General features: G+C 59.7%; 1 protein-coding gene across 1 annotated transcript in view; it reads right to left on the bottom strand.

The window, feature by feature from the left end:
- The window catches only part of LOC130022617 (cadherin-23-like), a 320,780-nt gene that overhangs the window by 268,539 nt on the left and 35,467 nt on the right, over positions 1 to 16,774 (bottom strand). The window contains exons 2-3 of the mRNA XM_056113382.1: positions 8,270 to 8,341; positions 2,841 to 2,918 (exon numbers count right to left, since the gene is read on the bottom strand). Of these exons, the coding sequence (XP_055969357.1) occupies positions 2,841 to 2,918; positions 8,270 to 8,336 (145 nt within the window). The 5' untranslated portion in view covers positions 8,337 to 8,341. The remainder of the gene's footprint in view (positions 1 to 2,840; positions 2,919 to 8,269; positions 8,342 to 16,774) is intronic.

The following is a 16,774-nucleotide window of genomic DNA, read 5'->3' as shown; positions in this document are numbered from 1 at the left end:
CCGCTCCAGTTGAGCAGGGACCACACACTTCAGCCTTGCCAGCACCGCAGGCCTCCAAGACCCCACGCTGGGTCTGAGCTGGGCAGGGGGCGTCCAGGAAGGGACACAGATCTGGGACTGTTCCTCGCCTCAAGCCAGCGGCAGTGTCTGGACACGCCCCAGCCTGAACCCCCAATATGTCCCCAGCTTGTCCCACTGTCTGTCCCCCAAGACAACCCCCGGCCTGCGATCCACCCCCACCTGGGAACTAGCTAGCCCAGCAGCCCAGCCACTGCTGACCACACACTGAGTCCTTCATCCTCCCGCCAATTCTCCTGGCCAGTGCCCAGGCTGCAGGGTGACACCAGCGTACCTGTCACCGCAAGCTCTATCTCCAAGGAACGGATAAAGGAATCAAAGTCGAAGCCCTAGAGAGGGTGGAAGGTATATGCCCACACTCGGACGCTAACACGCTCTCGGCCAGCCCACACCAGCTGCACACTGCATCTGGGTGTGGGGAGGAGCCAAGAGCCCCTCCCCCCATATCCCCCCAGCGTAAACCAGAAGGAAGGGGAAGGCAGGAGGAAATCCTGCCATGAGACCTGCACGACCCTCTGCCCCCCAAATTCAAAAGGTAATCTGAGTCTCTGGACAAAAAATCCACTGAGGCAGTCCTCCCTTCCCTGCATGGACCCTCAGACGCCCAGAGTCCCAAACCCACCCCCCAAATCAGCTCCACCCAGCAGACCCAAGGGCACTGCTCACCACCCGAAGAGTGACCCCGTGAGGTCAGTGCCATTGTGCCCACCAGTCAAACCCCCTGCTGGCCCAGTGCCCACCTCAATGGCAGCGTCCAGCAGGGAGAGAGAGGCCACACTCCCTCGGGAGCAGGGGGCAGGCAGGCTCGTCAGACACTGTCTTTGAAGGCTTCTAGGTGTGTCCACATCAGAGTTGATTTTGTTTTTAATTGAATCACCCTGAGATAGACCCTTACAAAGCTGTCCACAGTTAGGTTTCAGTCATACAGTGTTCCAACACCCATCCCTCCACCAGTGGACATTTCCCAGCACCAGTGTCCCCAAGTTCCCTCCCATCACTCCCTAACCCTCCTGCCTCTATGGCAGGCACCTCTCTCTGTCTCTGTCTCTGTCTCTGTCTCTCTCTCTCTCTTTCTCTCTCTCTGTCTGTCTGTCTCTCTCTCTCTCTCTCTCTCTCTCTCTCTCTCAGATTTGTGGTTTGCAATACAGATACTGGAAGGTTATCGTGCATACCCTTTTATCTACTTTTAACACTCAGTTCTTGTCCAGAGATCATTTCTGAGCTGATTTTTTTTAAGGCTGTTTCACTCTCATTTAAAGAGATCCGGCCACCCTCGTGTTTGTCACAGCAACATACGCAAATTATCCAAGAGCTGGAGACTACCAAAGTGGCCATCAGCAGACGAGGATAAAGAAACGGGGACAGGCACACAATGAGCCCCTCCCCAGCCGTGAAAAAGACCAAACGCTGCCACTGGCAACAGGCAGGCTGTGATGCTCAAACGGAGTGAGGCAGATGCGAACGGCGAACACCTGACGACGGGTGGACAAGGCAGACGAGCCAACTTCAGACTCAGATGGAAACGGTGATCGCCAAGGGTGAAGCAGGAGAGGGTGCAGGAGTAGGGTGGGAGCACCTGAAGGCTGGTGGGAAGGACTGGTGGGAAGGACGGGGGGGGGGGGGGTTGGGAGTTGCCGGTGGGGCTGATCACTGTGACGGGGAGGAAGCAGTTTACAGTAAAGGAGACCCCTGAGAGCGGCAGGCTCCCCGCCCCACAGCAGCCGCCCTCTGCTCCCTCTCCAGGCACACGCTAAGCCCTCCCACCCGCCCGCAGCCCAGATGGCAGGCCTGTCCCTCACTGGGCCCAGATGAGCAGAGGGTGAAGTGTCTGCAGAGGCCACGGGCACCTTCCGGCCATTTCACGTCAGCTCCCAGGAGTGGTGGCCTGCCACGCGTAAGAGCCACAAGCCAGGTCTGTGCCATTCAACCCCCAGGGCCCAGGAAGCCCTGGGTCCCCGGCCTGGCCCTTGGGAGGGGGCTCCTAGCATGGGCCTGGGCAAGAGGGAGCAGGTGGGTGCGGAATGGGAGGGCACCAAGGTGGTCAGACTCATCTCTGATCCTGGCTTTCGAATCAGAGGTGGGCATGCTCAGTGCAGGACGCCGGGTGAAAGCCAAGAGTCTGCAGAGGGAGCGTGAGAGGAACAAGACACTCTGCGGGCAGGCCAAGGAGCACAGATTCTGTAGCCAAAACGTTGTCGACGTGAGGACCCTGTCTATGGAGGCTGACACTCCTGACTGCCCGCTGTTAGCAGGGACTCCCAGGAGAAGTACTTAAGGGTCCTGGTGCTATCCCTAAGCTTATAAATTGGAAAAAAAGTGCATGTGGTTCCGGGGAGCTGCAATCCCTGAACTGGAACGCATTACTCTCCGCAAACGCTGAGAAGCGCTGGGTGGACTGGCCGACCCCACTGTCGCAGTCCCTAGCTTGGCGAGCTTGTTTCGTGCCTGGTGAGCAGGCACCCACAGGAACCATGACCCTGTGCCTGCCGGTTCCCAAGCTACAGAGCTTCCCAGAGAGCAACATCAGCTAATGAGGAGGACTGAGGGCCCCATTCCCAGAGGCAACCAAGCCAAAGCCTAGATGGACACGCAGAGAGGTGAGGAGCACCACGGCAGAGTCCCATAGGGTGGGGAAGCTGGTCTCAGTCTCAGGTTCCGCTTCCCCGGTGGGAGGGCATGGGAGGAAGCCCACTTCCCTCCCAGAGTGCCCACTCGCCCACGTGCCCCCACCAGTGTGCCCACTGTCCCAGGCGCCCACTCACCCACAGGCGTGTCCTCGCTGATCAGCAGGTACGTGTCAAAGAAGTGGTTGGTGAAGAAGGGCAGGCGGTTCACCTGGCCTGGAAGACAAGAAGGCCAGTCAGCTCCCTGCCAACACCACCCGCTGGGCAGAGACACAGGGCAGGCCGCGGGGGACACACGGCCTACACACAGGCCACTGACTGCCCGAGGCACACAGGGGCAACCGCCGGCAGGCAGGTGGTCAGCGAGGCCCCCAGCTGCCTACAACACGCACAGGACTGCAAAGGCTACATAAAATGTGGGTGTGGAACAGCCCTTTCCTGCACATGACCGACTGAGACTACTGTGGCAGCGGTTAACACTATCATTAAAAGAAACTGAGGACCAGAGCAATGGCACAGCATTAGCCTTGCACTCCAGTGACCCGGGTTTGATCCCGGGCACCCCAGAGGGTCCCCAAGCCCCGTCAGGAGTGATTCCCGAGCGCAAAGCCAGGGGTAAGCTCTGAGCACCACCAGGTGTGGCCCCAACATTTACACCAGTAAATGTATAAAAATAAGATGAACTGCGCCTGTCTCCTTTTCTCTTTTTCTAAGGCAGCCCCTAGGCTACCTTAAAGCCCCTCATCTGCATCTCCCTGACCTTTCTGGGGACAGCCCGGCTCCAGGAGGCCTGTGAATGAGCTAGCACGGGGGCATCGTTTGGACCAGTAAAACGTGGTACTCAGGGTGGGGGCGGAGGGCCAGCCCTGAGGACCATAACAATGCCCGCCTAGGCCACGCGCTCTGCACCATCTCTGGTGTCGTCTCTGGCTGTCATGCCAGAGTCCCCCTCCCCATTTGCCCCAGAGGAAAACAAGGCCTGGAAGGGTTAGTAGAAACTCGCTCTAGGGGCTGGAGTGATAGCACAGTGGGTAGGGCTTTTGCCTTGCATGTGGCTGACCCTGGTTCGATTCCCAGCATCCCATATGGTCCTCCGAGCACCGCCAGGAGTAATTCCTGAGTCCAACGCCAGGAGTAACCCCTAAGCATCACCTGGCATGACCCAAAAAGAAAAAAAAATGAAACTTGCTCTTGTGGGGGCCACAGCAATAGGACCGAGGGTAGGGCGTTTGCCTTGCATGAGGCCGACCTGGGTTCAATTCCTGGTATCCCATATGGTCCCTGAGCACCACCACCAGGAGTAATTCCTGGATGCAGAGCCAGAAGTAACCCCTGAGCATCACTGGGTATGACCCAAAAAGCGAGAAAGAAAGAAAGAAAGAAAGAAAGAAAGAAAGAAGGAAGGAAAAAAAGGAAGGAAGAAAGAAAGAAAGAAAGAAAGAAAGAAAGAAAGAAAGAAAGAAAGAAAGAAATTCGCTGTCAAGGTCATAGGGGCTGAGTAGCAGCACCAAGGGTGGGGAGTCCTGGGAGAGGTATCCCCGAGTCTGTGACAGGACCGCAGCGGGGCGATGTTGGGAGGTGTCAGGGCTGACCCCCATGAGGGCTGAGGAATCTCCTCCTGCAACGTGGAGTGGATTAACACACCCCCACGCTTGCTCTGTCCCCAGCTCCTGCTCCAGGGAAACTCGACCCCCCAAAGATCCCGAGACACCAGCATAGTGTCTGTCCTCCCCTTCTGGGCCACATCCAACTTGGTGCTTGTGACGTGACCTAGCCCGGAGCCATGAGGCGGTCTCAGGAGGGACCTGGCCACCAGGAAAGACCCTCGCACACAGCCAGGAGCCCTGCACCACTCGCCCATCCCCTGCTGCATGTACCCCTCCCGCCCAAATGGCCCCAGCTCCTGCCCTGGCCTCTGGCTGCGGCGCCCGCCCGCCTGCATTCCGAGTCTCCCTGGCCAGCTAAACCTGAGAGGGGCGGCAGTGGGTGAGACGGGCAGGTGATCTGTGTTTGTGGACCAACTGAGGGGGCGACAGAGCTGAGTAGCTGGAACTCCCGGGGTGCCCTGGGAACTGGCTGTCTATTTCTTTACCGACTTATTCAATTATTGGTCTTGATTTGGGGGACACACCTGACAATGCTCGGGGCTTCCTCCTGGATCTGAGCTCTGGGATTACGCCTGGTGATCACTCCCAGGGCTCAGGGGAACACAAGGGGTGCTGGGAATTAGACTGGGGTCAGCAGAGTGCAAGGCCAGTGCCCTGCTCATTGCACTGTCACTCCTGCCCCAGGTTTGGTTGCTGACAGGGAAACCACCCAGACATAGGCAGGGGAAGTAGGGACCTTGGACCCTGCCGACAGGGGGTGACCATCTGCTCTGGGGGGTGCTAGGCTTGCACAGCACCCGCAGAAGCAGCTCTGCTGCGTCTCCAGGGTACTGACCATGCTAGTTTCCCGTTCAGCTGACCTGGGGCCCCCTCAGACCCCAGCCAGCCTCTGCCTAGGGCCAGACAGACAGTGGGTAGGGCATCTGCCTTGCAGGGGCCGAACTGGACCAAATCCAGCATCCCAGATGGCCCCCTGAGCCCTGACCAGAAGGATCCTGAGCTCAGAGCCAGCAGCAAGCCCCGAGTGTAGCCAAAAGCCAAACACAAAGCCACAGCAGGAAGGCCGGAGCCGGGTCCTGCCCCTTCTGCTGGAGGAGCTACTCGCGGAAGTGAGAACTCGCAGGGCCTCCCTGAGCCCGTCTGCTGAGGTGGCCAGACTGACCCTCCGTTTCTCCCGCACACGCTCTGGCGGTCCCTGCACTCACCAACTCCCAGCCCACCCTTCCAACCTAGCCTGGGGGGCCTCTTCCAGGAAGACCCCCAACCACCACCTGCCTCTGCCCGCAGTCACCTGCAACCCCTTGGGCACCACAGCCCCCCACAATGCAGCTGCCCAGAGGGGGTCCCTTTCTCTCCTCACAGGACCGTCCGTGCCTCAGTTTACTCATTTGTAAAAGAGCAACAAGAACAGGCCTTCCTATAAGGCTGTCCTGAGGGTGGGACGGGTCACCCAAGAGAACCCCGTGCACCTGCCCCACCGCGAGCGCTGGGTAAACGGCTGTTGTCAGCACCCATCTGTCACCAGGTCGCCTGCCCCGGCATTGGGCGCCAGCGGGGGGAGCACCGGCCCGGAGAAGGTGAGCCCATCCCTAGAGCCGTGAGCAGCAGCGTCTGGGCCAGCGAGGGAAGCCAGAGCTGGGGACACGCAGCCCAGCCCTACCTGTTCCCGCTGCTCCTGCCCAGGGCTGACACTGGCCGCTAGGCAGAGCCTGAGACCGACCTGGTCCCTGCCGTGGCCTCAGCTGCACGCGGTATCAGGGCCGCGGGGGTTGTGAGGAGCGAGTGGGGAGAGCGGAGTGGGGGGGGGGGTTTCTTCCACTGAAAGCCACTCACCAGGCCTGGGGCAGAATCCCTGTCCAGCACCCCAGGGGGGCATCCAGGGTGGCAGGGCTGCCCCTCCCCTCTCTCCTTCACCTGCACGGGCACCCATCCCATCCACCCTGCCCCAAGACCCATCCCTGCCCTCCCGGATGCCTGCCCAGCAGATGGGGTACACTGGCTCAAACCCCTCCAGCAGGAGCTCTGGATCTGTGCGGGTTTTTAAACAGGGAAAGGAGGACACAAGTGGCCCAGGTCACAGGGTCCCCGTGGAGCCAAGGGCAGTGACCAGACACCCACTAGCTGCAGACCAGAGGTCAGGGCTAGTCTCGGGTGCCCCTGCCGAGGCCTCCTGATTGGGTCAGCGGGGCACGGGGAGGGATGCGGAGAGAAGCCTGAGGGGTCAGAGGCCCCTGCTCAGGTTCAGCGCATCCTGCTTTTGTCCCTGAATTCGGGGACTCTGCCCCGTGCTACTTGGGGTGGTGGTGGAGGGGGGAACTCCACTTGGGGAGTTAGGCCTGCAGCTCTGGGGTTCGGGAGTTACCTTCAACTCTGGGGGTCGAGAGTTAGTCCTGCAGCTCTGGGGGTCAGGGATTAGTTCTGCAGCTCTGGGGGTCAAGTCAGTCCTGCAGCTCTGGGGGTCAAGGGTTAGTCCTGCAGCTCTGTTGGTTGGGGTAGTCCTGTAGCGCTCGGTATCAGGGGTTAGTCCTGCAGTTCTGGAGGTCGGGGTTTACCTGCAGCTCTGGGGGTCGCAGGTTGGTCCTGCATTTCTGGGGGTTGGGGGCCACCTGCAGGTCTAAGGGTCAGGGGCCAGTCCTGCTGCTCTTGGGGGCTCAGGGCTTAGTCCTTCAGCTCTGGGGGCTGGAGACTCCAGCCGAGCACCCCCGCACACAGAGCGCGTACCCCAGCCTCTCCAGAAGCCCCCAGCCCCACGCCCTGGCGCAGGTGAACGTGGCCTCGCTACTTCCTCCTGCCGCCCCTTCTGTGTCTGGCCTGTACTTGAGGGGCCCCTGGGGATCTGTGAGTCGGGGGTGCAGTCCTGGCTGCCTGGGTGGGGTTGAACCCCAGTCACATGAGTTCCAGCAGAGACCCCTCTGGAGCAGGCGGGACGGGACCTGCCCAGGACTCGCGGGCAGCAACATGCAGGCAGAGCAGAGTCTGCAGCTCCTCAGAGGCTCCGGCTCCCAGAGCGGCGGCAGGAGCCAGCCCCGCTCAGGAATGTGTTTGTCCTGTCACCAGGCACGTGTGCCCGCGGCTCCTCCCCAGGGACAGTCCCGGCCCCGGGGACGCTGCGTTAGGAGTGTGGCCCGGTCACACTGCGCTGATCTGCACCTGTCAGGGAGAGGCAAATGCCCGGGCTGCCGCCTGGCACTGAGCTGGCCGCCACCCAGTCCTCCTGGCAGAGGGCAAAGACCTCGCCCCCCCACTCCACCTCCCCCTGAAGTCCTCCCTGCTCTCGCTCTCTGCACTGGACCCACTGGGCAGTCCCCAGAGGCCAGATGCAGTCAGTCACTCGTGATGGGCCCCGAGTCGGCCCTCCCAGTGCGGTTCCTGGAGCCTCTACTGGCTGTACTGGTTTGCAAGCCTGCCTGCCTGCCTCTCTGTCTGTCTGTCTGTCTCTCTCTCTCTCTCTCTCTCTTTCACACACACATACAGAGAGACAGAGACAGAGAGAGAGAGCAGACACAAACAGACAAACACACAGACATGCATATATACACACAGCAGGGACATACACAGAGCAGGTGCACATACACACACACAGACACACAGACACATACACACACAGATACACACAGATTAATACACAGAGCAAGCACACACAGAGACCTACACAGAGATACACACACCCAGACACAGAGACACACACAGACATAGAGATACTCATACAGGCACACACACACACACACACACACACACACACACAGACACACAGACACTCACAGACAGAGACACACAGAGTCTCAAGGCTCTGGGCCCAGCCCCGGGGAAAGCTGCTATTTTGACCTGCGGGCAGGGGGAGGGCGCGGGGAGGCGGGGGAGGCGCCCATGGGCAGCCCCACGGGGCAGAGTCTCTAGGGGGCCAGAGCACTGATGCCAGCAGTGTGGGGGGAGGGGGGAGGGGCAGAGGGTTCTACTCACCCCAGCATCCAGACACCAGCACCAAAAGCCAGACCACGTGGCCGCTGGGGGCAATGTGGCCCCTCATGGCTCCTGGGGACAGAAAGAGGAGGAGGTCAGAAGCCCTTATTGGAGGGGCTCTTCCCGCCGCCCAGCACTGCCCACCAGCTCCTGAGATGGGTGACAGGACAATCAAATGGAAGAAGAGACCATCACTGGGGCCCATCCTCAGCCAGCCCGGGTTTCACACTGAGCGGTGGGGCTGCCCTGGTGGGGCTGGTCACGCTGCCCCGTGGACACGTCGGCTGCAGGGACAGGCCCAGGGACACCTCTGAGACATGCTCTGAACTCAGTGTGGGGGCGGCACCCCAGGGTCATGGGGGACAGGCTGGTCTGGGACAGGGCTAAGGGCATACGTGCAGGGGCCGGGAAGGGAGTGCAGGGGTTAGCGCACGGGCACAGCTTCCTGGGTCCATCCCTGCCGCCCTCACATGGAACCCCTAGCTGCGTGCGGCCAGGAGTGGCCAGGTGGGTCCCTGACCACTGTGTGGGAGCACCCTCCCATGCACACAAAGGCACTGAGGCGGAGGACAGGGTCCAGAGGGTGGGTTGGGCAGACCAGGACCCCCAGCCCTCACTGACTTCCCTGCACTGGGCCTCAGCGTGACCTGTGCAGGGCACAGAGCATGGACAGGACAGCAGAGGCCACAGAGACCCAGAGCGGAAGAAGACCAGCCGGGCTGCACAGCGAGTGTGAGCTGCGGGGGCAAGGGAGGGGGTCCGCCGTCACCTACGGGGCTTGCAGGTGTAGGGGGCTGTTCCTCCTGTCAGAGCAGAATCTCCAGCAGCCAGGGGCTTCATGAGGGACCCACAGCCCCGGACACGTCGAACTGTGTCCCTATGGGCCCGGACAGCTGCCGTCAGCCAGCACCCACCCTGCAGCCCCCCAGCTCACACGGTGGGGACTGCTCGGCGACACTCTCAGAGCCCCCCCCAAGACACGGAGACACGGGGCCAGCATCGGGACCCCGGCTGACAGTCAATGGCCAGGAGGGAAGTAGCCGGGACCCAGTTCTCATGCGAGAGTGACACCTCAGAGCCTAAACGTTCCCATCTGTAAAATAGGAGCAAAATTACCCATGTCGGGGCCGGAGCAATAATACATCAGGCAGAACACTTGTCTTGCACCTGGTCGACCAGGTTCCATCCCCGGCATCCCCCATGGTCCCTCGAGCACTGCCAGGAGTGACCCCTGAGCGTCCCTGAGGACCCACCCCCACCCCCCACCAAGAATATGCATGTCGGGACTGGGGAGATGTACCGGGGTAGGGCATGTGCTCTAACACAGTCGGAGCCAGGCTGACCCCCAGACCCCAGACGGTTCCCGGAGCCCTAAGAGGAGTGATCCTGGGGCACGGAGCCAGGAAGAAGCTCCGAGCACGTCTGGGTTCGAGTCCCAAAGCCATAAATAAAGGCTGAATCCCCTGTGCCCCACTGACCCCAGCAAGCACCACAACCGTTAACTTCCTCGACTGAGGATGTGATCTGGAGGAGGATGTGTGCACCCACCAGGGCTAAGGCAGCGGGACCCCAGTGACACTGACACAGCACGAGCACCGCAGCCTGGTAATAATGTGTGAGCACCACAGCCAGGCGGGTGCCGTCCCAGGCTCCAAGCAACACCAACAATAATGGCAGGAAGGGAAAGGGAAAACACACGGAATGTTTAGGGGGTTTTGGGTGGTATATGGACATTAACATTCGCCTCAGAGACATGGGTCCTATGAAAACAGGATGACAACACTATTCGGGTCTCCCAAAGAGGAATCAAAAGAGCTCTGCTTGGAGTATCACACTTCACTCAAGTGAGAGAAAGAATCCGGAGTTCCGACCTCCGTCGAAGATCGAGAGTCAGGGACGCTGTCTCGTTTGCCAAGCCATCGAAAATCAGATGGGCTGGACATGTAATGAGATTTGGAGACCACCACTGGACTAGAGCCGTTACGACTGGATTCCACGGGACGTCAAAAGATCGCGTGGCCGCCCACCTACGAGATGGTCAGACTTCTTCGTCAAGACCCTGAATGATCTTCGTGTTCCTAGAACAAGCAGATGCCATTGGGCTACACTAGCATGCGACAGGGACGAATGGAGACATTACTGGTGCCCACTCAAGCAAATTGATGAGTAACAGGATGTCAAGTGATCAAATGAAACTTTGGGGGTCAACACCCAGCAATGCTCAGGGGTTACTCCTGGCTCTGCACTCAGGAATTACTCGTGGCAGTGCTCGGGGGACCATATGGGATGCTGGGGATTGAACCCGGGTCAGCTGTGTGCGAGGCAAACGCCCTGCCTGCCAGACTATCACTCCAGCCCCTTTAGTTCTTTCTTTTCTCTTCTATTCTTCCTGTTTTCTCTTCCTTTTTCTTCCTTTTTCTTTTTCTCTTTTCTTGTTCTCTCTCTTTTCTCTCTTGCTTTCATTTTTTTTTTCGGCTTTTTGGGTTTCACACCTGGTGATGCTCAGGGGTTACTCCTGGCTCTGCACTCAGGAATTACTCCTGGCGGTGCTCGGGGGACCTTATGGGATGCTGGGGACTGAACCCAGGTCGGCCGCGTGCAAGGCAGATGCCCTCCCCGCTGTGTATCACTCAGCCTCGTGTTGTACCTGGCGCGGAGAGCAGCCTGACAATCTGTGAAAACTCCACCCTGGGCGAGCACCAGGAACCCCAGCCCTGAAGGGCACAAAGGGATTTTAAGGGCCACACCCGCATCGTTGCAGGATGGAGCAGAGAGGATCCAGGGAAGGCTGAGAGCTCGGAGCCCCAGCTCCAGACCTGGGGCGCCCTGAGCCCCACGAGGACATGAGGTGGCCAGACGAGTGGCTCCTGACCCACCACAGGCCTGCCCCTTGGTGACTGGGCGCTTGGAAGGACAGAGATTCTAAGGTGTACACGTTTACTTTTTATTTGGGGGTGGGGGGGTAGCACCTGGCGATGCTCAGGGCTTCCTGCTGACTCTGCACTCGTGGATCAGTCCTGGGCTCAGGGGACCACGTGGGGTGCCAGGAACTGAACCTGGGTTGGCTGCGAGCAAGGCAAGGGCCTTCCCCTTGGACTATCTCCCTGGTCATGATGTTTAAATGACTAAAAGCTGAGCCCCCGGTCACATTCCTGCGGGTTCCCTCCCTGAACCCCGGGATAATCAGCCAGTCACGCGCCTGGCAGGCCTGCAGGGTGCGCAGGAGGCAGCAGTGCCAGGTGGGCACGGCTGGGACCACTCTCGGGCCACGTGCCCTGCCTCGAAGCTGCTGCTGGGAGGTTCAGCCCTAAAGAGAAGCTGCGCCCGGTGCTGCCAGAGCTTCAGATTTTCTCAATGGAAAGCTGGAATTCTGGCTCTTTTAATAGATGCGATTTTTTTTTTAAGTGTTGGCAAGTAATTCCTTTTCTCTGCGCCAACCACGCCCCATCTGCCGGCCGGCGTGAGCAGGCTGGACCTGGAACACACCCGCCAACAGGCCTGGCTCAACAGCCCCGCCAAGACGCAGCCGTGATGCATGCGGCCGTGGCAGGCTGGCCGGGCCGCGCTGAGCTGTGGGGACCCTCACTCAGAGGCCACCTGCGTCTCCCACATGGCCACGTTCCACAGCTCATGTCCAGGTCAGCCTGCCCTCGCCCTCCGCCTTGCTAAGAGCTGAGCCTCAGTCCAGAGGCTGCACGTCTCCTGGCGGGGACAGACATTCGCTACAGTGGCCACCCACTGCTCCCAGGCCACTGCAGGCCACTGAGGCCACAGCAGAGGGCATCCCTTCACGAGGCCGTGCTGGAACTCTGCTGTCTGACTCAGTGGTCCAGCGGTGGGCTGACTCTGCATAGTGAACAAAGGCCTGCATGCGGGTGGCTGTGGGACACCCGATATTGCCCACAGAGAAGCTGTGGCCCCCACGGTCCCTGGCGGGGTAGGAGGGACTCCCATGCCTAGGGCAGAACTCCTGAGCGACTGCCAATGGCTACGTGAAAACGCCTTTCGCGTTTTCCCTACACTAGCAGGGTGGACAGAGAGGTCTTTTTTAAAAAATATTGAGCCCCCTCTTTTTTTCCTTTTGTTAGTTTTTGGGGGGCCACACCCAGCTATGGTCACCACTTACTCCTGACCCTGCACTCAGGGATCACTCTCGGCGGGGCTTGGGGGGTCCATCAGAGGTGCTGGGGATCAAACCAGCATCAGCTGTATCCAAGGCTTACTAGAGTCAGACTACACTGTCCCTCCAGCCCCCAACCCTCTTTATCTGTTATCTTGCATTAACCTAACTCACTCTGGAAAGAAGGCAGCAAGCATGTTCGCACTAACTGATTTACCAGGGGAGAAACTGAGGCACCGAACAACTAAGCAACAATCTGACACCTCAGCGTACACACACACACACACACACACACACACACACACACACACACATTTTTTTTAAGTCTCCAGCCTCAGCTTGTCCAAACAGCACCTGCTGAGGCCAGCACCGGGACAGGTGGGGAGAGCAGTGTCCTGCTCAGGCTGTGAGTCTGCAAGGGCAAAAACAAAGTAAAGCAGACTGGGCGGGTCTCCCTCCAGGGATCCCACCGCTCCATCTTTATCCAAGGCTCCAAGCAAACAGTTCTGGTGCAGGCGCCTCGTCCCTGCCTTAGGAAGGAGGGCCCTAGGCTTGAGGTGCTGCTTGGGTCCTACCTGAGTCCCCATCACTTCCGTCAGGCCATGCCCCATTGCCTAAGGCACCACCACTGCCCCAAGGAGAGCACCGGGCAGCGAGCAATGAACACACAAGTCAACACACGTGCACATGAACATACGTAAACCCATGCATGCAAATGTGCACATAAATACACATTAACCCATATGCACCTAGCACAACCCATATGGCTGGAGCGATAGCACGGCGGTAGGGCGTTTGCCTTACAAGTGGCCAACATGGCCGACCCGAGTTCGATTCCTCCGCCCCTCTCGGAGAGCCCGGCAAGCTACCGAGAGTATCTCGCCCGCATGGCAGAGCCTGGCAAGTTCCCCGTGACGTATTCGATATGCCAGACACAGTAACAACAAGTCTCACGATGGAGACGTTACTGGGCCCGCTCGAGCAAGTCGATGAACAACGGGAGGACCGTGACCATGATGGTGACCGCACCTAGCACAAGCACACACATGAAAACATGCAAACCCCTATGCACATATTAACCCATGCACGCATAGCACAGACAGTGCCCATGACACAGATAAGCACACGCCTGCATAAAAACCTGTGTACGCTCACACACATAAAACCTACGCATGCATGTGCACACACATGTGGACAGAATACTCAACACACAAGCATGCACACACGTGCACACAGACACTGATGCATCTTACTCTGCCCAGCGCTGCCTGGACACTGCCTGGCACCCTGGACCCCCAAGCTCTCTCTTCCCTGAAATGTCTCTCGCAATGCCTCAGCGTGCCCACGTCTCAGCTAAGGGCAGCCAAGCAGGCCGCCTTCTGTAGGGCTGGGGGCAGGGGGCTGCAGGGTTTCCAGAAGCAGGGACAAGCTCGGCTCCCTCCAGACCTGTCCTCACCCTGGAGCATGATGGCCGAGACACCAGGACACAGGGGCACGGGCTTTAAAGGACAAGGCCACGTGCCAGGCCAAAGTGGTTCCTGCTGCCCTGGGCTTGCCCTGAGATCCTGACCCCCCTCTGGCCCTTTGGCTAAGGACAGGGTAGCTCGGCCCGGGGCAGCAGGGGCTAAGGGCGGTGGGGCGAGGCCTGGCCTCTGCAGCGGGGTGCGCTGTGGGCATGGCCTTTGCCTGTTGGCACTGCCTGGCACCGGTCCCCGGGAGAGCCAGGTAGCAGCTCCTCCCCCCTGAGACTGGGGCCTGGAGCAGCCCAGCCCGAGACCCTCCACCTCTGCCCCGCCACGGCCGCCTCCTGAGGAGCCCTAGGGACCCTGGCATCAGCCCCCAAGGAGCATGGCGGGCCACGAGAGCGAGCATGAGTGTGCGTGGGGTGGGGGGACACAGGGCTGCCAAACTGGAACAATTTACAGGGGACGCTGATTGTATCTGAGTGATGGGTTCTGGCGATTTTGGAAGTCCTCAGTCTCCAGTGCTCCAAGAGGCACAGCTCTGCCTGATCCCTAATGCCCGATCCCTAATGCCCGATCCCCAGTGCTGCCAGACCACCCAAAGACGAAGCCCCCTGCCCCCCGGGGGCCCAGTGCCAGGCCTGAGCAGCAAAGGAGACCCTGGGCCCTGGGCTCTCTGCATCTCCCAGCATTGCCCCCTCTCCCCACTGCGAGAGGGCCAGTCATACAACCCACAGGAGCCTCCTGGCTCCCCGAGGAACCTTGAGAACGGCTACAACCAGGGCTGGAGACGAACCCCAGCCTGCAGCCAGCCTGACTCAGGTCTGCCCCGTCCCAGAGGACCCAATTTTGGAGGCAGGGATGCTTCTTCCCTCACACCTTGGAACCCCTGCAGGAGAGACCCCACGGGTGCACTGGCCGGCCCTGGCCAGCCGGTCCTTCCTGCCCCCATCCTGTCCCCCAGCTGGGGGGGACCAGGCTTCCTGAAAAGCTCCCCCAGATCTGCGAGGCTCCCCAAGTGCTGAGAGGAAGCCCCCGGAGCTCTGGTCCCCTCGCTCTCTGCCTGGGCACAGCCAGCTCCCCTCTGCTGGGCAACAGTCGCTGGGGCTCCACTGCAGGCAGGATACTCAGGGTCACCTCTCCCGGCACCCTCCGCGCCCACGGGGCCAGGGCTGGGGTGGGGGAGGGGCGCGAGGGACAGCTGGGCAGCGTTCCGCTCCTCGGGAGGGAGAGATTGTCACGGCAGGGTGCCACGATTTTGTCTGAACTGTTATGAATTCCCATAAAATCAGATGCACTCAGCTTTGAATAGAAATACAGAAATACGCGGCAGAAATCAAACACAATTTGGGGATTATTCACTGCCACTACGCAGAGGACCGTGCAGGCAAGGAGGCGCCGGCCCAGGGCAGCGTGAGAGCCACTAATGGGCAAGCCACCGATGGCCACGCGCCGAAGCCCCCTGTATGCAGGCTGCCGGCTGGAGGCCGGGGCAAGAGGTGCCCTAACGGAGACCAGTTGGTGGCTGTGCCACACCCTCCCCTGCCTCCTGCCCGACCCCCGAGAGAGCACGGCTCGGAGAGGTGCAACCTGAGAACCCCTGCCAGCAGGGGGCGCCACCAGGGTCCTGCATCCTCACCTCGCACCCCTGCCGGAGTGCCCCTACCTGGAGTTCTAACGCTGCTGTCCAGGAGTGACACAAAGACACGCCTATACTAAAGGGTGGGCAGGAGGACACCTCTCCCGCTTCCCAGAGGCTAAGCCTGGGGCACACCCAGCCTCGCTGTCGGGGCTAGCGGGCGGCGGCACGGAGGCCTCTTCTGAAGGGGACTCGCCACTCGGTCACGCAACACCCCGCCCCGAGGTGGCTTCGTTCTAGCACACGCAGAGCCCCCTTCTCGCTGCAGCGCAGAGAGGACCCCCGCAGATGCGGGGGCGCAGAATTCCACCCCTCTCCCGTGCATGGGCGTTTGGGCTGTGCCTAACCCCTCACTCCAGTGCCGACGCAGAGTAAGGACACCTGGGTGCCCACAAAGCGGGGCGTTGCCACGTTATCTCTGCTGGCAAACTGCTCCCCAAAGGGCATGCTTCATCTCAGACCGACACGGTCGAGGTCTCTGCCCAGGGAGGAAGATGAGTTGATCTCCCAGCTTTCTGCTGCCTCTGACTCAGCCGCAAGGGATCCGCCAACCAGCACCTCTGGGTGCTGCAAACCTCCAGCCCTCAGGTCACTGGGGGAGCCATCAGCCCCCACTCCCTGTGCTTCCGTCCCGAGCCTCTGCCGGACAGTTCTCTCCATCTGGAGCTCCTCTTGCTCCATCTTGCATGTGCAGGAAGCCCAGTTGAAATAGCCCGACTCTCATGCCACTTCTTCCAGGAAGCCAGCCTGGATGTCTGCTTGAAAGTAGCATCCTCAGAACACCCTTGACCTTCGTATATTTTTTGAAGGTAAGCTAGCTAGCCCTGCTGCAGGGAAGTCGGTCACGCTCCCATGCCTTCTCCTGGAAGCCTCTCTGCCCCTGCTAAGTAGGGCCTGCCTGCTTCATCCTGGACAGCCAAGTGCCCACATCTCCTCTTAGATGTGTCTCTAACACTGAATATATTCAGAATTGATGCGATTCCTTCTCCGAGTGGGTTTTCGTCCTTGCCTTCCCAGCTCAGAAAATTCACCTCCCAGGATATATTTCTTGATTATTTCCATTAACAGATACCGCACCAATAAATGGCATTTCTTTCTCATTATCCTCCTCTCCACCATATTTCAAGACACCAGACCTCTCTCGGCACAGATTCTCGAGTTCATGCCTACCCCTTGGCCATCCAGTGGCTGATCAAATTCATGGTCGCGATCTGTCTCTATAGTATTACAACCTACACTGTGCTGGAGTTTCACAGTAGGAAGATTATACTGTCCCTGCGCAT

This window comes from Sorex fumeus, unplaced genomic scaffold (genome assembly GCF_029834395.1).
Source record: "Sorex fumeus unplaced genomic scaffold, SorFum_2.1 ptg000020l, whole genome shotgun sequence".
In the NCBI taxonomy this organism is placed as follows: Eukaryota; Metazoa; Chordata; class Mammalia; order Eulipotyphla; family Soricidae; genus Sorex; species Sorex fumeus.
Note: the sequence above shows the minus strand (reverse complement) of the source record. Positions and strands in the feature narration are given on the sequence as shown.